The 23,575-nt window shown below is 41.0% G+C and overlaps 1 protein-coding gene and 1 non-coding gene across 5 annotated transcripts; one reads left to right on the forward strand and one right to left on the reverse strand.

The window, feature by feature from the left end:
- Positions 1-6,454: 6,454 nt before the first annotated feature.
- LOC117395681 (5S ribosomal RNA) lies at positions 6,455-6,573 on the reverse strand. Its single transcript, XR_004543613.2, has one exon. It is a non-coding gene; the product is annotated as a 5S ribosomal RNA (ribosomal RNA).
- A 992-nt stretch (positions 6,574-7,565) lies between these two features.
- Positions 7,566-23,192, forward strand: LOC131705304 (zinc finger protein ZFP2-like). 4 transcript variants are annotated; one of them, XM_059007718.1, is made up of 4 exons: positions 7,566-7,663; positions 8,476-8,739; positions 10,234-10,735; positions 20,682-23,192. In XM_059007718.1, the coding sequence occupies exons 2-4, from the start codon at positions 8,518-8,520 to the stop codon at positions 21,881-21,883; spliced, it is 1,926 nt and encodes a 641-aa protein (XP_058863701.1). In that variant the 5' UTR covers positions 7,566-7,663; positions 8,476-8,517; the 3' UTR covers positions 21,884-23,192. The 4 variants fall into 4 exon arrangements, with proteins under 4 accessions (XP_058863701.1, XP_058863699.1, XP_058863700.1 ...); XM_059007716.1 differs by lacking the exon at positions 7,566-7,663 and adding an exon at positions 7,764-7,952; XM_059007717.1 differs by lacking the exon at positions 7,566-7,663 and adding an exon at positions 7,764-7,924.
- The last annotated feature ends 383 nt before the right edge of the window (positions 23,193-23,575 follow it).

The following is a 23,575-nucleotide window of genomic DNA, read 5'->3' on the forward strand; positions in this document are numbered from 1 at the left end:
TAACTATCTCTTTTTTTTACAGACGAAGAAGGCAGTATCTCAATTAAATATGTTAATATGCAACACGACGAAGGCATTGTGATCCACAATAAACCAGCTTCATTGAAATATAGTCCATTTGGGTTACACTTGGACAAACCATGAAGATTCCTAAAATCTGAGGTTTTATAGAAATGGAAGCTGAATCTACCAAGGTAGATTTCCATGAGATTCAATTAGAAGCCAAGGGCAGCAGTGCAGAAGCACGTGCTGAAGTCAGTGCTTTGGGAGCTTCTGCAATGGTCCGAGGCGAGCTGGCAAGTGCCTCTGCATCAGTAGGCCCTGTAGGTGTGAAGTTTGGGCTGGTAGTTGACACAGGGGCTTCTATGGGAGTGGAGGGAATTGAGGCAAAGGTCTTGGGAACTGGGTTCTCGATTGGTCCAAAAACGAGCATAAGTGTGCTTGGAAGTGAAGCGTCATGCTCAGCCATGTAACCAGTAGGAATGAAAAGCACCCTCATTATGACAGTGAACCCTTAGACAGGTGTCCTCCTTGCACTGACTGGGGTTAGTCAGTGTGTGATTGTTTGTTGCCAGAATGGATTATTAGTTTAGTTTAGTTATCTACAAGCTTCTGTTTGTTTTTCAATATATCTTTATGTTGGAGTGAAACATTGACAATGGCAGTGCTGAATAAATAAGCACTTCATACAAATTGTTATTTGACTCAATTTAAGCCTGGCTTCTATTATCTTGCTGTATACATTTGAAAGTATTTAACTACAAAATATAGAAAAAAGCATATACTGAATATATTTTATACTATTAACACTGATAATTTTTTTTTCTCTGAGTTTGTATGGTGTAGCACTTTTTTCTATATCATAGCAAACTGTATTACAAGTATATACTGTATACAGTATATATTGTATTTGAGTTTATTTTTATTGTATAATATACAGTATATATTGTACTTGAGTTTATTTTTATTGTATAATATACAGTATATATTGTACTTGAGTTTATTTTTATTGTATAGCATACAGTATATTGTATTTGAGTTTATTTTTATTGTATAGTATACAGTATATATTGTATTAGAGTTTGTTTTTAATTGTATAGTCTATTTTACTGTATATTTATGATGCAGGTATTCCCTCTCAGGGTAATTTATCCTGGAGTGTGGTCGCTTTAATACTGAAGTTCCTGACAGGTGGATTCTGTCCATTACCATTCCCAACAGAATACCCTGGACAGCCATGTTGAGGCCTTTTCCACACAAGTAATGTTTTGGTGCCCTCTGGTGAGCTTTCCTTGTACTTGTAAATGTGTGTATAGGATTACTATCAGCAAAAAACAAAACAACAACAAAAAACAACAACCTTAAATAATATTAGAAAATGAAAGATGGAATAAAGTGATAATCTTGCCCCATTACAGAAAAATAATGAAAGAATATAAACAAACAAACAAGGTTTATTCATCTTGTTGATTTTCAATTTCTTCTAACTGGGCTCCTTATTGCACTCATTCTGTGATCTTTTTACAGTATCTGTAAATACCTCTGGTTTGTGCTAAAGCTGAAAAAAATCCATCACAGTGCTGGATTTTCTGGTTTTCAGCCAGGTGGATAAGCTACTATAGTCATATTCTTACAGCCAAGGACAGGTGTCCTGGTAGGGTTAAAGCTAGCCTGCACACACAAGTAAAGTAGAGTTGATGAAATCGTACTTAATAATAACAAGAGCAAAGTCTTCTGTTGAGATTAGTTTGGAATCCAAAGCGTATAAAGGTTCACTTCATTACTGCACTGAGTGTGGAATTGCTTTGTCCAAATCAGATCTCATTATATTGATGAGTTTCTCGAAAGCACTTCATTATTTCACTGTATGCTCTGTTCTCTGCTAATTTTCCACAGTTAAATCCTGAATCCCTGCTTCCCTTCATGTGTCAAATAATTGCTGTGTCTTGTTGTTTTCTGTGTGTCTTCCTACAAATATTCAGCAATTGAATTCTCTTCCAAAGTAATAATAGAAATGCAGTTTATTGATTACAAGCCTATTATTATTATTATTATTATTATTATTATTATTATTATTATTATTATTATTATTATTATTATTATTATTATTATTATTATTATTGAATGATGTATATGTTGAATAATAATATTTTAAACTAATGTTATTTGTGTGTCATATTTATTGGTATTACTTTGAATGTATTGTTTGTGGTGTGTGTGCTCTTTAGGCAGCAAGGTGTTTGCAATGCTGTAAACAAACAGTGTACTATTTTTCACCGTGTTTATTGTCTGCTTATACTCGCCAACCGCGGCTTCGGCCCTGCGTCCCCCCCGGTACACGCTCTGCGCTGACCAGGTGTGTGTGTTGACCACGCGGTTAGGGTCGGCACATAGCGTAGCGGCCTCCCTGGTGCTGCGGTACCGCGGCGCACGCATAGCCCGTGATGTTATTATCTCGGGGCACAGGTGCTTAATATAAGCGACACATGGTGCCCAGCGCCTCAGTGGTAGTGCACAACAACGCTGCACGATACGCGGTGCACTTAGTGCCCTCAGTACTCGGAGTGTGCAGTGCTCGGATCACACAGAACACATGTGCACGCGTGCTGATACCTCTACCACTCTAGTGTGATTACACACGGTACACAGTTCACGTAGATACGGTGCCTGGGATGCACAGTGCAAGCAGTGCATGTGGTGCACGTTGCGCTAATTGTGTAGGCACAGGTCAACCTAGCATATAGCTCACAGTGCTGCGCAGTACCCAGTGTAAACAGGGTACTCGGCACAAGGTGTACAAGGTTAATATCCTTGCTGCAACAATAGTGGTTGTATACACTATGCTAACACTTGCCAGTGTTCGTCGCAGTGCAAGCAGTGCCTCAGTGCTAATGCACAAGGCCAGGCCTATGTCGGGGTCTCATCCCTGTATGGACATTATGGATCTCAAGGCCAAGATGACCCAGGTCCTGGAGCTCTTCCCCTGTCCAGGTCCCGCAGCCCCAGTCGCCATACCCCCCCCCCCTCTTCCTTTGGAGTGCAGGAGGGGTGGGCAGGGTCATCTCAGCTGGTACAGGAGGACACGCTGTCTATAGCGGCCTCAGGTGACGGGGCTTCTTTCTCCTCGGAGATGCAAGTGGGTGAGACCCTTGCCGAGGAAGAGCCTGGTTCTGAGAGTGTCTCAGAAGCCAGTACCACCCCGCTGTCCAGCTCCATTTTGGCACTCGTGGGACGTGCTGCAGCTTTCCTGCAGCTCCCCTGGACGCCAGCATCAGAACCACGCTGGTCCGTTTTCTGGACGCAGGTGCTGGCTTCCCGCCCCCAGAGGTTCCCGGCCTTCCCAGATTTTTTGGAGGAGGCACACTCCTCCTGGGACCACCCGGCCGCGGGACTCAGTGTGCTGAAGCAGGCCGCATCGCTCGCCTCCTGGTAGACTCCACCATTGCAGCCTTGGTTAAGGCCCCGCCAGTGGGTGGTCTTATTAAAGACCCGGCGTGCCCGAACCCCCAATGCAGGGTGACGGAGACACATTTGAAGCGAGCCTACGCAGCAGAAGCGCAGGCAACTCACTTGGCTAATACAGCTAGTGTGCTGACCACGTATTTAGATGGTGTATTGCGTGAAGCCCCACTCCCCGGGCCTGTGGCCACGGAGCTGCGCCTCCTGTCCAGCACACGGCTGCAAGTCTCCGGTCTCCAAGGGCAAGCCCTTGGCTGGAGCCTGGCTAGCTTAGTGGTGGCTCGTAGGCAGCTATGGCTGTCTCAAGCCAGGGTCCCTGATGTGGATAAGGCTGCGCTGCTTGATGCGCTGATATCCCCAGGTCATACGTTTGGGACAGCAGTGGAGGAGATTTTGCAAAGATCTCACCAGGAACGCGAGACATCCAGTCAGGTGGCCGCATTGCTCCCTCCCCTTGCCTCTGCATGGGGTAGGTCGAGCCGCTGGTGAGCTCCCCAGACTCGGACTGTCACACGAACAGTCCCAGTCCCCACAGCTCCACTGGGTGACCTAAGGCATCGCCCTCAGGGCACACCAGCAGGTAACCGAACGCAGGTCGTGGTCAGTCCACAAACCAGCGTCATAGAAGATTTAGGCCAGCACCCTAAATACTCACTCAAAATTGCCAAGCCGCCTGGGGCAAATTCTATTTCCTCTCGGCCACAAAGGTCCTTGTCCTTCCCAAACCCAAGGTGGCGTAGTCGACAAAATCTCTTGGTATCATACAGGTTACCGTGGACACCCTACCCGTGACACATACATGTAAACTACACCACAGTGAGCAGCTCCTTCCTCCAGACACAGACCACACTGGAGTGTTTAGATTACTGGGTGTGAGGAGCCTTGTGTTAACAACGGAAGAACTGGACTGACTTGGGAGCTCACTGCTGCTGCCTATTTCAATTGTTTTATTACTGTGTTACAGTATGGGGCAGCAGTAGTGCTCTGGCTCCCTCTTGTGGTCAGTGTGAGTGATGGCAGTGTGTGCAGCTTGGCAGGGCACTGATGCCTGTTTCCAGAGAGGGATTCAATCAAACACTAAATTCACAGTTTAATAGAAGAGTGGATTAGTTCTATTTGTATATGTGTTCTAAGCGCTGCACTTGTGTTTCAATAAGTGTCACAGACAGTTCTATGAGATCTGAGCTGTGAACACAGGTGGGACTTGATAGGGTTGGATGACTCACAGTACAGTTAGATTATCCTTCCAGTAGTTTTATGTTTAGCCTCTCAGTGCTTTCCTGCTCTCTAGGAGGGGCATTAGAAATCTGCCTGTTCAGAATGAACTGGCCCATAAGTGTTGAGACATGTGTGCCAGGGAGCTGCTGCACACATAAGGAATGAAGGAGACCAGGTGGGTAACAAGGATGACACAGGAGGCAAGACAATAAAGAATAAACTGACTTTAATAACGCTGATGTGCTGATCCTGAATAAAAAATAAAAATTCATTCAGGGACTTCTGAGTTCCTCATTTAAAAATGTGTCTGAAATTGAGATAACATCATTTTTATTATTATAAGTTATAATCCAAGTTAGAAAAAGAAGACTAAAACACCCAATCTTCCATCTATTTGAGGTGCACACCATGTTAATATATGGGGCATTCAATACCAACTCAACCAGTGCAGATTTTACTAGAATAAATTACCTGGGGTTTTTCTGACATGCTGAGTGCAGAAACTATGGTTGTTATTTTTTTTTTATTTCTCCTTCGACCTATGACCTTGCAAGGGTCAACAAAAAATGATAAATTATGTTGTAATCAAACTGCCATGTTTCTTCAATTTTGCATTGTCCGGAGTTAGATCTAGACAAACAAGTGACAGAGTTTGCTTCCAGTGGCACTAGCTTGGAGCTGAGGAGTTATCAACTTGCTTATGGGACTTGGAGTTTTTTGTTATCATGACATATTTGAGTGAATACTGCTCAGTTCTCCCGAGTAATCCAGGCTGATTCAAATTCAGGATGCTCTCTAATTAAGTATGACCCCATTTTTGGGGGGTTTTGCCTGTGGGCTTCTCACCCTGGATTGTAAATCAAGGTGTTTCTTCACCTCTTTAAATGCTGGTGATGCCCATCGCCTGGGCCTAACTACTGTTCTCAGCTGTTGACAGGACTTGGAGACGACATTGTAGTTTCTGGAAAAATTAGCAATAAACAAATTTCATTTTGACATTTTCTTTGACAAAGCATTTCAACTATTGAATGACACCTCTCCATGCATCTGACATTTTAATATTGCTTAATCCTGTCCAATAAAATGTGGAATATTTGAAGTAGTGTCCGATACATTCAGCAAAACTTTTAAGGTTCCAAGTCAGGTCTACATCAACAATTATACAATTCTTAAGACAATTTGTTAATTCGTAATATTTTACCTCATGGTTTGACTTTTATCTTTCAAAATTTGAGTTAAGAAAAAGTTAACAAAAACAAAGACCATTTCAATGTGTTAAAATATTTGTCCTTAATTGCAACCATATAGTAAAACCACTTATATTTCTTTTTGACTTTCTTCTTCTCTCCTCAAGCTGCCATCTGTTCCAAATGTTGGATTTGTTGCTTTTTCTTTTTAAGGAACACCAGTAAGTTTTCATGGCAGCTAGAAAATAGAAAAACATATTTACATATCCATGTACCATTTTACTGTACATATATAGGCTGATATACTGATAATACATTGAATCTCAATGTCTTTGAAATCACGTAATTCCACAGCAATGTCTATTTATCAAACTGAAAAATAATGTAATTTTTTATGTTTTAACAAACTCGAACACACACACACATGGGAAAAGGGCAGGATGGATTGAGTTCATATCATTTACTTATGTTAAAAGTTTCATGTTAAATGTTAAAATAAAATGTAATTTTTTTTCTAGTTGGAGCAAGTGTGAGAATATTATTCGAAATATGTGGGGAAATAGCGCCCCCTTTCAAGCTGTAGGTAGAAAAGCTTACAGCACCTGGTATTCCCAGGGGGTCTCCCATCCAAGTACTAACCAGGCCCAACCTTGCTTAGTTTTCGAGATCAGACGAGATCGGGCGTTCTCAAGGTGGTATGGCCGTAAGCGAAAAGCTGTGGTGGTTTAGTATGTTTCATAGTAACTAATACCGGAATAGTGCTACACGAGAAAAAAAAGCATTGCTTAAAATGAATGAATGAATGAATGAATAAATACATAAATATCGACATAAATGTATTTATTCCCATACGTATTTATTTATTCATTCCAATATTTACATATTACTTTATTTATTTCGATAATTGCGGGTGGTCGGACAAACTTACAAGATTATCGTCTGTATTGTTCTTTCAGTAGCCTAAATACCAAATTTAAACGACACCAAAACTAACCACGGGGTAAGAACAAATAAAAAATAAGAAACGCATATGCACGGCCATAAAACGACACACACACACACACACACACACACACACGCACACACACACACACGCACACGCACACCCTGAAAAGCAAACATTATACTGAAGGGAAAACAAACACGTAAAGAAGCAGAAATGAAATCCACACACCGTTATTAAAACAGCCGATCTCAGTTGTATTGTGTAATGAATGATAAAGGGCTAGATGTGTCATTGGACTCCGCTGACGAGGGGCAGCAGTAGGTTTAGTGGTTATTTGTTTATGCTCGACAGATGATTCGGTCAGGATGGACACAGACCTGCACTTGCTCAAGGCAGACATATTTTAAACTCAAGTCTCATTCTGTATCACCAACACTGCATTGCCATGAAAAACTTGAATAAACCATCTTTGGAAACACTGGTATTAAAATATGGTATATGTACGAATCTTGCAAAATTAAAAAATATATATATATATATATCGGTAGTTTGATACAGCCTCTGTTCTTCTATACAATATTTTATATAATTCTATGCATTTCAGTGGGTAGTTCTAACCGCAAAGTCAGACTCACCTAAATTTTTCCCAGTCTTTCCCCACCAGCTTTTTGTCACATAATCTGGCCAATCAAATGTTCCATTAAACATTTTAGACTCGCAAGTAACCAATCAGAAGCAAAGCATTCATTCTGCCCACAGAACAAGCTTCGTTTCCAAAAACTCAACTGAACCGGACGCATCATTTTAAAGCGCAAGATTTGCGGCGGGTTTGAGTTTTGAAGATTAGTAGCGGGTGAGTTGTTAACAATTTCATAAAATCCTGGATTTATATTGGTCAGTGATATAAGAACAAGCAATTAAAGTAATTGTGTGCTTTCGTAATAATACTAACCTGCAACTAAGCAAATGTAACAGTCTGGTGATTCAATGAATTGTAGCGCTTACTCGGTGGGAACCTTTGTTACAGGGAGATGGGGTCTGGTAGGAAGATGTTGGAGAGCGGGATTCTGGGAAGAGCTGAGTTCGTGGTACCGGATGTGTGATTTTCAATAAAGTGTGTTCATTTAGAAGTAATACACAGTGTGAGTCTAATCGTTTGTGGAAACCCCATAATTTATAACACTGCTTGTACGAGAGCAGCCTGTTTCCTGTTTGTGTGTGAATACATCATGTAGTCAAATGTTTGCGCATTTTCTGAAACGTTAGTATAAACTACACGTTGACAATGTAATCCATGTTTAATATGTGTGTGTGTGTGTGTGTGTGTTTGTGTGTGTATGTCAATGGTTAACACGATTTCTGCTTCAGGGTTAAACCGAAAAATCGCCGAATTTGCAGGAGTGTTTTTGAATAGACGCACGCGCAATCAGTAATTTAAATTAAACATCTTCATGTTTTGTGGCGATTTAAAAGTGAAATCCACCTTAAGAGTCAGATCAGAATAATTCTGGTATTTTTAAGTCCACCTTAAATTCTGGAGTCTGAAAGTGAAATACAAATCCACTGCACTCGGGCGAGCGCTTTTACTGGGTGTGCCTGTCAGGAGCCCCCACTTAAACCTCTTTGACAGGACTTATAATCTTTCTTTTTTTTTATTTTTGGCAGCTACCGAGCAGAACCCCATTTGATACTGTGGACAGTTTAAAGATGGAATCAGTCCCGATTAAAGAGGAGCTCCCTAAACTTGAACTGGTCCCCATTAGACTGGAGTTCTCTGGACTGTCTTCCCTCCCCATTAAACAGAAGCTCTGTGAGATGCCATCTGACAGCATCAAGTCGGAGGTGTCTGGGATTAAAGCTGAGCGCAATGAATTGGAGATCTCCCAGACAGAAGAACCCCTTCCTGTGAATGAAGAGGTGCTGGAAATGGTGTGTATTACTAAACTGGAACCCCTCCAGAGACATATATAGAACTATGTGTACTCTCTCGTGTTCTTATCATCACCCAAGATGATGGACCCAAATCTCACTTGAACTCTGCTGATTGTAGCTCTAGATCTATCTATAGATATATATCTGTAGTTTTGACCGTAAAATAACAGAGTTAAGTGATCTTTAACAAAGAACCCATGAACGTGACCACAACCAGAATGGTGAAAATGTAGTCACAGCAGTTATAAGATTTTCTTTTTTAAAGAATTATTTATGGGTTGGTTATGTATGTCAGACTGACTATAAGATATATCTGTCAGAAGTTCTCTACCAATAAATCTCTAGGCAAACGTATTCGACTGCATTGCTGTGTATACAAACTGTATAGGTATTTTGATCTAAGTGCTTTCAATGTATTTCACGCTAGTAATGTGAAACCATTTTTCTTTTCATTTGTGATCAGCAGGGATGCCCTGACATGTCTCAAAACACAGAGGGGGTTGAGCCCCCTTTTAAAATGCTGACTTTGCCTGAGGGGGGCTGAGGTCTCACATACTCGATGCTGGTGGGCAGTTGCTATTCGTTCATCACATGATTTTTTTTTTTTTATAATTCACCATAATCCTAACAATCCTAACCGAAACTTCAAAGCACAGGCAACCTCCAAAACCCTTATTTTATTTTATCCCCACGGGATGAATGAAGTGCATCCAGTACTTTCCCAGGCTTCTTGTAGAGTGTAGGTGTAGCGGTTGATCAAACACAACAGGGTGATGATGTGCACATTGCAGAAGTGTCACTGGTGCTTACATTAAAACATTTACAACTCATTCAGTTGGTGGGGTTCATAGATGTTCTTTGCATTCTTCACAAAATGTAAAAAATACAAATTCTCTGCCAAAATGCAAATTGCGCATTTTTCCACAGTATTCTGTTATAAACAGATTTCTAGGATCCCTGGGGATTAACACCTACTTTGAGCAATCGATCAAATCAATCCATTTTTTAAATAAGCTGATCTACACAAAGTCTGACATGATTAAAGCATCATTTAGTAATTTAAAAATGACTTCTTTTATTCTATCGACCCTCATTTTTGTACACTGCAGTTTGTTTGTTTTGAACTTCGGCTCCCTGCTGCAGATGGGTTGAACCCTATTTCAAAACACAAAAAAATGTTTTTTTAGGACTGTACCATTAATGTCCATTACAAATATAATAGGGTGTTACGTACTGTTCTGTGTAAAATGCAGTGTCTGTTGTGGCATTGCAGTTTACACTGAGAAACATCTGCTTCAGAACCGGTACTGTGCCGCCACTGAACCACCTCGAGAGACGGGTCAGTGACAGAATAAAGAGTCTCTGCATTTTACCAGCATGTCCCATTGACACTGAAAGTGATTCCGCATCAGTGCCGCCACAAACACGGTGATTAGTGCTAATCAGATATGAAACCAGCCCTTAATCTTTTTTTCTTTTGTTTTCTGACAGTTACCAAGCAGAACCACGTTTGATGCCTTGGACAATGTGAAGATGGAATCTGTCCCGATTAAAGAGGAGTTCCCTAAACTTGAACTGGTCCCAATTAGACTGGAGTTCACTGGACTGGCTTCCCTCCCCATTAAACAGGAGCTCTGTGAGACGCCCTGTGACAGCATCAAGCCAGTGTTGTCTGGAATTAAAGCTGAGCGCAACGAACTGGAGATCTCCCAGACAGAAGAACCAGTTCCTATGAAAGAAGAGGTGCTGGAAATGGTGCGTATTAAACTGGAGCCCCTGAAAGAGGAGGTACTCTTGAAACCAGGGAAGGAAGAATCCGAAGACTTGAAAGCAGCCCCCACTGAGCTGGGTCCGGTACACCTGCGGGAGTGTAGCGTGGTGCTGGTGAGAATCTATGTGAGAAAGCAAGGCTCTGGAGAGGAAGGCTCTCCCAACAGCACGCAAGGAGGTGGACAGGACGACGAGAGCTCACATTCAGAGTGCAGTCCAGCAGGTGAGTGACTGACTAGCTGTGACATTGTCATTCTACACTGAGTGATGGCCACAATGTGACTGAGAGGCTGAGAACAGATAGCAGGGCTCCACATTAGCATCCAGGTTCATTTCGCATACTTGTCTACACTGAAGCAAATCACCGTGTCTGTGGCGGCACTGATGCGGAATCACTTTCAGTGTCAATGGGAAATGCTGGTAAATGCAGCGACACTCTCAAGGTGGTTCAGTGGAGGCACAGTGCCGGTGTGAAGCAGATTTTTCTCAGTGTGAACAGACACCACATTTTATATAGGACAGTATGTAACACCCTATAATGTGTGTAATAGATGTTACTGGTACAGTCCTAAAACTCCCCTTATTTTTTCGTGTTCTGAAATCTGGTCCTGCCCACATCTGCAGCTGATGACACGGGGCTGAAGTTCGAAACCAACTGTCTGACCAGCGTAGGCTACAATATTGTATATTTTATGTCACAGGTTGGGTAATAAATTGCTTAAATATTTAATTTCACCTCAGAATATAAATGATAAAAACACAAATACTGTTAAAAATGCCATATGTTAACAGCATTTCTGCTTTATATTATAAAACAAAGTTTAATTTATTAGAATAAGTTAGAGTTCTGGCTAAAATGGTTTATTCTTTAATTAAAATACTGTAGCCTACTGTTTTATGTGTATGATTACTTGGCACAAAAAGTTTGAAACAAACTATCAGTTTAACTTGTCTAAGCAACATACTGAAATGTGAGTTACCGGTAGACTTTATGTTTTGTGCTCTTGCAGATTTGAAGAACAGAATGTTTTTGTTTTTTTAAAAAACGAATCCCTATTTAATGTGTGCAGCATACAGTATATTCTTTTGAAGTGTGACACACCGGCAGCATGTTTTAACACTGCATGATCTGCCTTCTATGTAAATGGAGGTATGCTGCCAGATTGCAGCTGAGCCTGTAATATCGCTGTGTGAATGCCGTACTGAAGGGTCCTTTTTGTAGGTTTACTTTTTTGCTTGAGTTTTTTTTTTTTTTTTTTTTAAAGTATTTTCTTTTACTAATTAATAAAAGCATGTCATGATCAGGACCCATCCTTCAATAAAAGGGCCGTTATGGCGTTATGGCAGAACAAGTACACACATGAGGAAATACATCCACTTTGTCAGTCTGTGCATACAGTAAATTGGTCAGCAGAAATCAATATATTTTGGAGGTGATTATTGTGAAGAGTCTGAATCGGGATTCATTTCAAGACGTCATATACACAATTTGGGGGTGGGGCCCTCCTAGGCGGTCACCTTGCTTGCCTTGCCCTAAGGCCGGCTCTGAGAGACAGTGCTAATCTCTGTAGCCGGACATGTACAAAAGTATTTAACAGCAGTTAAATGGACATTAACACATACCGTGAAACTTCTATTAAACGGCCAGGCATTTATTTACAAAACTCACGAGCAGACCAGCGCCTATTGGAGACTGCCAATTTATTTGAGACCTGGCGATTATATAGACGAGGAAACTTTGGAAAATGAACAAGCAGAGATACAAATTTGTATTGTTAATATACTGTAATATTGTAAGGGTTTAAAAAGATTAGCCAACCAGGCATGGGTTATATAAATGCAAACAGGCCACTTGAATCAAGCATGGAGGGTTTATTACAGTGAAAAGGGATACAAAACAACCGTGCCAAACTCAATCTTTCTCTTCTTAACTGGACTCTCCTGAACTGACGGTACAGTAAAAACAAGCTCTAGTTATACAAATAAGTAAATTAAAGATAGAAACTACTAGCACTTTTGTTTATAAAAATAGATCAATGTTGTCTATTAATAAAGATAAGTAATGCAATAATAGGCCTAATACTGGTAATAATAAGTTCAATCCATCCCAGATATAGAATGCAGGTAGGTTAGGCTTACAGCGCAATGATAATAATAGTTTTTTTTTTTTTTTTCTTATGGCTCCTGGTGATGATGTCTCCGTTCAGTATATCCAAGTAACCATTTCCATAACCGCTTAATCCTTTACAGGGTCACGGGGAGAAACCATTATGTATTGTGATAACAGCATCTTCCACATATTATTTCAATTTCCATTTAAATCATGATCTTATGTACACTTTGTATTACTAAACTTAGGACTTCTGCCCTCATACAATGCGTCTTTATTTTACGCATTGCAATTGAAGGTAACCTGGCTTCAAAACGATACAATTAAATACTGGTCTTTTTTTATTCTTAATAAAATTACCCTTTTTATTTGTTATAAATGCAATAAATTCAACACAAAGCATCGCGATATACTGTTCAAAGCAAGAATTATTAAACTTAAACCAGAATGTATATGTTTGATGCCCTCAACACACACACTTCAAGTGGTGCTCCGCAGCCCTTGTGTGTTCACAAAGTCTCCTCGCAATTACCCCAGACCACTCGTGAACCCACAATGCTATTCATGAGCTACTTGACTAACGACGGTGTTTGGGAAACACATCAGATTTGACACGTTGCTGTTACGATGGTCGAGTTACTTTTGGGAAACGGCACCCTGGATAACTTTCGAGTTAGCCCTAATGCCGTTTAAACAATACATTTCTAGCATATTTTTCCTATCAACATTAATAAGCACAGTCAGCATTGATTATTTGAACATTTTCAACAGTAGTCTTTTTGAAACGAGTAAACACAAGTCTGTTTGCGGATCCTGGAGTAGTCTGTGGACTATGTGGTATCAGTGGTTTTGGTCGTGGTCGTGGCAATAATAATGGGTTTTTGTTTCAGAAATGAAAGCTGAAACACATTGAGAGTGGTCCAAGTTTATTGTGTGGTATATTGCAACCAGTAAGTTCCAGTGTGTTTTGCATTGAAGGGATGAATTCGCAACTCCTTAAAGGGAATGTCCGATTTCCCCCCACACCCCCATTACAAATTTTTCCACAACAATGGATATTGAATGAAGTCATTAGCCAGCCTCCATATTCGTCTTTCTTTAGGGATTTGACATCTCCAATCTTTGAATGAAGTCATTACCCAGCCTCCATGTTCCTCTTTCTTTAGAGATTTGACATCTCCAATCTTTGGCAAAGCAGTAGGTTTTATGCGTTTTTGTTCATCAGTATTTTGTTCTGGAGGTACTGCCTGTATCAATTGCGGGTTCTCGCTTCCCCTCTGTTAACATCACTGTGGAGTTCTCCTTGTTTGTTAATCACTGCTTCCACCAGATCTTAGTTCATAGCAAAGCAGTAATCGGCTTGTTTATCTCTCATTGAGGGAACACAGGGATCTGGCCAAGGGTGCATTTCAGTGACTGCTAGCAGGCTCACCAATGCACACAGAACAGCAGCTTCTGAAATGAAAAATCAAGTGAAGGATTTATTCTTTGTTAATATTTGAAAACCTTAAATATATATTGCATGACTTTTGCCCCAACCTCCCCATTGAAATATAGGTCTAAGACTTTAATTTAGAATGTATTCTAGACAATATCAGCCTTTAAACAATTTGCACTAATCCACATGAAACCATTTATATGTCGGCTGTTTCCTTGTTTTTACAAACCATCATATTCCCCTCACCACATGTGTCTATAATTTCACGTGGTCCCGTCCAATTTGCTGCCCAAGGCCCCTTTTGTAAAAAGTTTTTAATCATTAGCTTTTCCATAATCTCAGTCTACAAGCCATTAATTAGTTAATGGCTAAAGTAAAACTTGTTTTCTTATTACAATGTCAATGTGTCTTACTTTTAAAATGTTCAGATTACTTTTAATTTTTGTAATATGAATTGCATTTATTCTCATGGATCTTTCTCAATGGAACTGGTAGATAAACATCGTAATGGATCTGCTCCTAAAGACCATCCACAGTAATTTATCAAATTTGGCTAATTGGGTAAAACTTCAATGTAATTTAATGAACATGTCCATAACTACCAGATTGAGTTAACAGCCAAGGTCTTTCAGTGTTTATCAAAAGTAAGAAATAAACAATTTAAATGATTCTTACAACAAAATGCTTTATGTGTTAATTAATTCTATGCAAAATCAATCACCAAATTCATGTTATTTTCTTCCTAATCACTTCTAAGTATTCAAAGTATATTATTTAAAAAGTGGGCATTGAAATGAGTGTGTGTGTGTGTGTCTGTGTGGTGAGAGCCTGTAGTCCCAGAATGCAGCTGGACATCTTTCTCTCCATTCTCACACAGTCCGTACAACACAGCTTGAGATCCCAAACACAGTTCAATTTATTGTAGGTTTGTTTGTCGAAACCAAATTGTACCCAATTATGTAGGTAAAAATCGATGAAACAGTTAAGAGATTTGATTAACATTCCCAGTCCTCTAATTCACTCTCCCTCTAGAAGCTATAGTGTGTGCAATATGAAACTTAATGTTATGTTCTTCTTTAAAAGAGACGGCTATCTCTTACAGCGACCTTTTTGAATAGTCAGAGTTTTCTGGTACTTTTTTTTTTTTTTTCAAAAACAATTCACATACATTTTGAACTTTTATATGTTTCCCATAACATCACTCAAGCATTTTGACACTTGACTTTGAAGACTATGACTTTGGCACTGACTGGCACTCGGTTCTCTTTTAAAAGCCCAATCATTTGACAACAGCCTGATCATATTCCTCCCACTTTCACAAAAGCCATTCCAACAGAAAAGGCTACCTTCCTTCCCTCCTAATAACGTTTAACCTCTGGGCGGGAGGGTGGGAAAGTTAGAGTCCAGCCAACCCTGACCCTGCTTCTGTTAGAAGGCGCACGTTTAACCACCACATTTTCCCTTAAGCCCCATGTCCCCATGTAGCAGCACTAACCCATCTGGCTGCAGTGCAGGGCATAGGGTCAGCAACGCCCGCTCTGGCGGTGGTGGTGGTGGCAGTGGCCACACTGCTGCTAGTGGTGACAACAGCCACTCCTCTCCTGCTGCTGGGGCAAACGGCCACTCAGGCACGGGTGCTGTCGGCTCCAGACGCTCGGACAGGCTCACTTTCTCTCCCCGTGGGAACCATAGCTCCGCCCCCTCTGGTTGACATGACTGCCATTCCCCCTTCCTGGGCTGGCGGTAGCTCCTCCCCCTGAGAATGCTGGGCTGAGAGCTCCGCCTCCTTCTCTGGTAACTTGGCTGGCGGTAGCTCCTCCCCTTTAGACTGCTACGCTGAGAGCTCCTTCTTTCCTGACCAACAGGATGGCAGCTGCCTTCTTCTGCCCCGCCTTCTTTTCCGCCTCTTCTCATTTTACTGGCTAATGGAACAGAAGCCCCTCCTTTATTCTCGTCTCCTTTCTTTTCAGTGGCGGACGCGACCCGGAAGCCCTTTCGTCTTACCCATCTCTTCACTCTGCTGTCTGCTTTGCACAAACTGTCAAGGCTGGTGTTGTTTCAAAGAATAATTTGTCCTGTTAGAATTAATAAAACCTGTAATTATACATTGTACTTGTTTTTTTTAGTTATGTTTATTTGAATCAAACTTAGGTGGAATCGCCACTGTTGGTCAAAATTCTCAGGAATCTACAGGAGGGTTCTGTATTTAATCTGGGGTCTACAGGGTTAATATGACATCTATTGGGGAATATGACTTTATTCCGAATCGGCAGGCTTACCCCCCCCGCCAATATACTAGACTTAATATTCAATCACTCTTATTCATTTATTTCTAATACACAGATTTAAAATGATCTTTATTGCTAATCGGCGGGTTTGTCCTCCGATATATTGGAGTTAATATTCAATCACTCTTATTCATTTATTCTATTTTTATACAGCAGATTTGTGAATCAACATATAATCAATGAGTTTATTTCCAATTACTCTCTCATTTACAATCAACAAACAAGGTTATCGTACACACAATTACTCCCAGAAAACTCCTGTAACCTTGACAAGCTTATTGTGCATTCAACTGCTCTCTGGTTTCTCCTGCAACCCAATCTAACAAATGACTCTCTGGGTTCTCTTGCAACCTAGGCTAGCCTTTCCCATTTGCATGTTCAATTACTCTCAACATAGGCAAGCTTTTTTTATTTTTTTTATAAACTTAGTCGTTGCCAGTAATTTATTATTTTCTCCCAATTTGGAATGGCCAATTATTTTATTATGCTTGGCTCACCGCTACCACCCCTGCGCTGACTCGGGAGGTTGAAGATGAACACACGCTGTCCTCCGAAGCATGTGCCGTCAAGCCGACCGCTTTTTTTCACACTGCAGACTCACCATGCAGCCACCCAAGAGCTACAGCGTCGGAGGACAACGCAGCTCTCGGTCAGCTTACAGGCAAGCCCGCAGGCGCCCGGCCAGAATACAGGGGTCACTGGTGCGCGGTGAGCCGAGACACCCTGTCCGACCTAAGCCCTCCCTCCCCCCGGGCGACGCTCGGCCAATTGTGCGCCGCCCCTTGGAAGCTCCTGTCCTCGATCGGCAAAGGAATAGCCTAGATTCAAACTCGCGACTTGCAGACTATAGAGCGCATCTTGCACTCACGTGGAGCGCCTTTACTGGATGTGCCACTCGGGAACCCCCCAGCATAGGCAAGCTTAACTGTATGTACAGTCCCTCTCAGGAAATTAGCAATAAACAACTTGACTCCCTGGTCTTCGCAACCAGAATGGGATCAGGACCATTATACTCTGTATAGTACAGGGTTGCCAGATTTCTACAGTGTTTATAGCCCAAAATCACTTCAAAACTAGCCTCATTTGTTTTTTTTTTACTGAAACCAAGCTTATTACCATTAACATGTAGCCCTATCCTTCAATGCTGCTACTGTTTCCCAAAGAAGAAAACAGTTCAATCTTTTAAAGTTATGCCACCAATCTAATTAGATGATCACATCATTTAAATCAATTAAACATCCACATCAATTAAATACACCTAACAAATTAAAAAAGGCAAGTTGTTGGCTCTTTTTTGCAAACACAAAAGTTAATTGAAAGTATGCCCCATGCATTGAAATAACACATAAAAAAAACATTTTTAACCTCTTACCTTCAAACTCCTCGTGTAAGGGCCAGCTGTTATCATCACGCAGGTGTATCTCAAGTCAATTTTAAATGTACAAAGAAAAAAGTATGTACCAAATAAAACATTTTTACTTTTATATATATATATATATATATATATATATTAGTTTCAAAAAAGCTCCTCTGAGTCTGCACCATCTTCTGCGTTATTTGCTTCATATATGTCGCCTGTAAACAGTGACAGCATTGCTTTGGATGGCTGAAATTGGTTGCAGCAACACTTATTACGCTGCATATATGCTCTGACCCTAAGAATGTTTTCCAACAATTTCTCTTGCATGCGGGTCCTTAGTTTGGTTTTGATTAGGGCCATTTGTGAAAAAGCACGTTCCACTGATGCATTGCTAAATGGTAGGGCTAAAAGAGATAAGGCAAAAAGACCAAGCTCAGTGAAATCTTTATCACCAGCTGCATCGGAGTGTTTAGCCACTTCAACCCAGAACTCTTTAATTTGGCTGTCTTCAGTGTGCTCCCAGTGTACATTGTTCAAAGCTCGCCATTGCTGTTCGAGTTTGCCAAGATCTCCATTGTAAAGTGGCAAAAATGATAAATTTGCGAGCTGTGGCTTTTTGGAACAGAGTACAACAGTTGGGCTGAGAACGGTAAGTGACTCAAGTTGCTGGATATTAGGAGGCAATCTTTGTTTGATCTCTTTCAGAAACTCGAACATGTAATCTCTGCATCTGCGTTTGATATCCTCTGCTTTCTGAGGTTCGATCTTTGATTCTGACAGTTCTAACTGGAACTTGATCCCGAAGTCCACTGCTGAAAGTGGCAAGCTGTTTCTGTCGGACGTTATGTCAAAATCCATTACAGATGACCATGTTGGAAAACCAGCTTGTTTATTCTGTTGACCTCAGTGACGAGGGGCTGAAAAAAAAACAGATACATTCTGTTTACGCGGTCTGAATGCATCTGGTACAGCAGTTCAGCATTGTAATTCCTTTCAGTGTCCTTTGTAAGCTGAAAGTGCAACTTTAGCTCTTCATACTGAGAAAGCACTCGATCAACACACTGGCTAATTGCAAGCCATCTTGTGTCAGAAAGCTGCAAAATCTTCAGCGGGGCTTCTCCAACATTAATGGTGGCATAGAGATCGCGGTACTTCTTTTGACGCTGAGTGCTGTGGGAAAACCACGAGTACGTCTGTGATACCATGTACTCGATGTTTCGAGGAAGTACGTCCATTGCTTTTGATGCACAGAGCTGCAGTGAATGACAAACACACTTGATGTACACAATTTTTGGATTCACCTCCCTTAACTTTGTTAGTACCGAATTATTTTTCCCACACATTGTATTGCAACCGTCTGTTGCCAGACCAATGCATCTTTCCACTTCGTTTGTTTTCCTTTAAGAATTTGAACAAGGCTGTTGCAATGCTGTGAGAATCACCGGCTGGCAAGCTAACAATCCCGGCAAATGATGTCACGATACGTTCAAGTTTTCTGCTGAAGTACCTGAACACCACACAGAGTTGCTTGTTTGCACTGATGTCTGTGCTTTCATCCACAATTAGAGAGTGTGGCTCTTTGGCGATGTCTTCAAGCATCTCCTGATGAACAATGGGCCCGATGACACATTTTATAAGTGCTGAGCATTTTGTTCTATGAAGACTAATATCCTTCTGTACAACTTCCCTGACTATGCATCCCAAATGATCTACGGTGTGGATGCTGGAAAGGCAAGCAATATGGGCTGCCAGATTCAACTCACATATTTTAATGGAATTGTCAACTTGTTTCTTAAATCCTGTGTCAAATAAGCTTCTTGTATTTGAATAGGGAGCTGCATTTCTAATATGTTTCTCTGTCTTACTGTGAGCTAACAGATCGCTGTGATGCGCTCGCACTTCACATTTACAGTACCTACACGCTGCTTTTGAGTCATCGCCAGGTACACGGCTAATCCATGCTTGTAACCCTTTTTCTTTCTCAGTCTTTGCAGTATTTTTTCAGTATTTAGATTACTTATTTATTTTTCCTGCTTTTTAGCGGTTTCGATGTTTCTACCCTGTTTCTTAAAATGGCTGCTTTTCACTGTCAATTAACACAATCATTCGTCTCTCACTCCTGTTCACTCGCATGGTCATGCGCAGTGGTGGTTGTGGTCATGCGCAATATGTTATTTTATTGGGAAACAAAGTTTTACATAGTTTGTGTGCACTGCGGCGGGTAGGCTGCAAAAGTTTATACATTTTTAATAAAGTTATTCTTTTTTATATGTATAAAGTAAACTAGCCCAAAAAACCACGAGACCTCTTGAAAGTAGCCCAAAAAGTAGCAACCAGCGACTCCTAAATATTTCCCGCGGCTGTCTTTTTAAAGGAAAACCGCGGACCTGGCAACTCTGGTATAGTATTTCAAATACCCAATCTCTGTCTACTTTACACCACCCCTTAAATCTGTTTTTCGAAAAAGACTAAAAGTTCTAGGCTGACTCTCCTGATCAAACCTTCCGAGATCGGCACAGGGCCCCAGAATCAGAGTGCACAGATTCCTCGTAGAAATGTACAGCTCTGTTACCTCCTACAATCTCCCTATCCTAATCTAGCTGATCGGGCTAGTATTAATAACAGATAGGTACCCATTGCAACCCTTTTTGACAAATAATAAACAATAATCAACAACACCAGAAAAAACAGTATAGTAGGTTACTATTCCTGTGATGAATAAATTAAACTTATACTCACTCATCCTTAGTATTCCTCTAAAGTTCAGTTAAAGAGAGGTTAGAAGGTTCCTTCATGCGTTCAGATGGATGAAATCAAATCAGTTTTGCAGCCTCCCTGGTGCGGACTACACTACAGTTACCTACACTACCTAACCCAGAAAAGGTCATGAAACGACATAATGAGGAAGGAACATTTGCTGCATTTCTTACTTAAAACCGTCTCTGATTTTTCTCTCCTGTTTGTTTTTTCCAGGTTCCAGTCCAGCAGTTAAAGCAAGGACCCAGTTAAGGAATTTAAAAATACTGAGGGGAGAGAAATTAAAAAATACCAGAGGAGAGAAACCGTATCACTGCTCTGACTGTGGAAAGAGTTTCAGGCACTCAGGAGACCTTGTGATACACCAGCGAATTCACACAGGAGAGAAACCCTATCGCTGCTCTGACTGTGGAAAGAGGTTCAAGTCATCAGGACACCGTACAGCACACCAGCGAATTCACACAGGAGAGAAACCGCATTGCTGCTCTGACTGTGGAAAGAGTTTCAGGAACTCAGGAGACCTTTCAAAACACCAACGAATTCACACAGGAGAGAAACCTTATCGCTGTTCTCACTGTGGGAAGAGTTTCAGTCGGTCTGGAAATTTTGAATTGCATAAGCGAACTCACAAAGGAGAGAAACCATATCACTGTTCTGACTGTGGGAAGAGTTTCAGTCGGTCAGAACACCTATTAATACATCAGCGAATACACACTGGAGAGAGACCGTATCACTGCACTGACTGTGGGAAGAGTTTCAGTCGATCAGGACAACTTGTAACACACCAGCGAATTCACACAGGAGAGAAACCATATTACTGCTCTGACTGTGGGAAGAGTTTCAGGGATTCAACAGACCTTGTAAAACACCAGAGAACTCACACAGGAGTAAAGCCATATCACTGCTCCGACTGTGGTAAAAGTTTCAGTCAGTCAGGACAACTTGGAAAACATCAGCGGATTCACACAGGAGAAAAAACGTTTAATTGCTCTGACTGTGGGAAGAGTTTCAGTTCGTTAGCAAACCTTGTTTCACACCAGCGAATTCACTCAGGAGAGAAACCGTATCACTGCTCTAACTGTGGGAAAAGTTTCCGTCACTCAGCATCCTTTGCTGTACACCGGCACATTCACACAGGAGAGAAACCGTATCACTGCTCTCACTGTGGGAAGAGTTTCGGTCACTTGGCATCCTTTGCTGCACACCAGCGTATTCACACAGGAGAGAAACCATACCGCTGCTCTGACTGTGGAAAGACTTTCAGACGGTCGGGACACCTTGTTTCACACCGGCGCGTTCACACAGGAGAGAAACCGTACTGCTGCTCTGATTGTGGGAAGAGTTTCAGTCAGTCAAGATCCCTGGTTACACACCAGCAAATTCACATAGGAGAGAAAAAAAAAAGAAAATGTAAATAATGTTCCTGCATAAAAATAACTTTTATCCATTTTGCTTCCTGGCATTTCAGCACAGCAGTGTGCTGCTGAATAGTGTGGCTGCCCAAGCCGAGGAGACAGTCAGAAAAAATCCTTAAATGGAATTTACTAGTGTAACGACCTCGCCCTTAGCACAAAGCCAACCACTATGGAGTGATTACCTCCCTATATTAAATATATCCCATGACAAAAACAAGTTCGACAAACAGCTGTTTAAAGGGGTGATCTCAAATGCAAAAATCCAAGTTAGGAGAAGCAATTAGGCCAATCTTGTCAAGCAAATAGGCACAATTGGAAAGGTGCTGGGGCCCAAGATTCACACAATTCTTGCTTCTAACTTGGCGCCTTTTCTTTGATCGCTTCGCTCCACTTTATCGCTCCTCTTGAAATGCTCTTTGTATGATTGAAGTGACTGAGACACACACTCACATTGTAATACGAAAGACATAATTTCGGATTGGATCAGAATCTGAGTGCTCATGTTCAACACTGTGTTGTTGTTGTTTTTTTTAGTTTTTTTTAGCTTTTTTTAAATAAATAGAGCTATTAAAAAATGATATGTCCAAACTACAAAGTAAAATGCGCAATGCAAATTTAGGACACAGTGTAAATGCTCTTATTGGAAGTCCAGGAATGCTGAATTCAGCTCCATCGATTGCTATGAGCTACAGCTGTATCACAGAGCAGCTCTCCTGGTAAACCCTTTGAAGGAGGAAACAAACTGCTACTGTTAATTATTTTGCATAGAATGGCACAAGGCAGCTGTAATAGAGTAAATGTAGATGCGCTTTTAGACTGTGTGTTGCTGCTAGCCCCACCCTGTGCAAATTCAAAGTGTAAAACCAGATAACACAACAAGCAGGGCACAAGCTAAGCGATGAGCTGTATTTGATTAGGGAAATAAAAGCTGTTTACTTTGACTATCTGCGTCAGTCTGGATTCTTATAGAAATCAAATGTAAGACAACTAATATACTAGAAGTGTCAGGGGTGGAAGTTGCAGGTTGAGATTTTATAGTCAGTGTTTCCCTGCATGCATCACTGTGAGCAGCTCCTTCCTCCAGACACAGACCCACACTGGAATGTTTAGATGACTGGGTGTGAGGAGCCTTGTGTTAACAATGGGAGAACTGGGCTGACTGGGGAGGTAACTGCTACTGCCTATTTCAATAGTCTTATTACTGTGTTGTTACATTATGGACAGCAGTGGTGCTCTGGCTCCCTCTTGTGGTCACTATTAATATCTGCTGTGTGTCTCTCGGAGGTCAAATTAATTGCTCTTTGTCATTAAAATGCTGTTTTTATTATTATTATTTATTTCTTAGCAGACGCCCTTATCCAGGGCGACTTACAATCGCAAGCAAATACAAATACATTCAAGTGTTACAATATAAGTCATACAATAAGAACAAGAAATACAGTAATTCTCAAGTGTGACAAACCACAATTCAATAATACAGCAGATAATAGTGAAAGTTACATCAGGATATGATTAAGTAGTGATAGTTACATCAGGATATGATTAAGTACAAAATACTACAGATTAAACACTTGGGAGATTACAATATTCTGAGGTACAGGATTAAATGCAGTAAAATAGGGGGCAGATAAGAGCAAAATAAAGCATATTTAAATGAAGGGTGATAGTGTCCCAGGATACAACAGAGGAGTTCTA

This window comes from Acipenser ruthenus, chromosome 35, assembly GCF_902713425.1.
Source record: "Acipenser ruthenus chromosome 35, fAciRut3.2 maternal haplotype, whole genome shotgun sequence".
In the NCBI taxonomy this organism is placed as follows: domain Eukaryota; kingdom Metazoa; phylum Chordata; class Actinopteri; order Acipenseriformes; family Acipenseridae; genus Acipenser; species Acipenser ruthenus.

Coding starts and splice junctions, on each gene's coding strand:
- LOC131705304 (XM_059007718.1), top strand. CDS start 8,518: ATGGAATCAGTCCCGATTAAAGAGGAGCTCCCTAAACTTGAACTGGTC. Junction 8,740..10,233: donor ATGAAGAGGTGCTGGAAATG/GTGTGTATTACT, acceptor GTTTTCTGACAG/TTACCAAGCAGAACCACGTT. Junction 10,736..20,681: donor TTCAGAGTGCAGTCCAGCAG/GTGAGTGACTGA, acceptor TGTTTTTTCCAG/GTTCCAGTCCAGCAGTTAAA.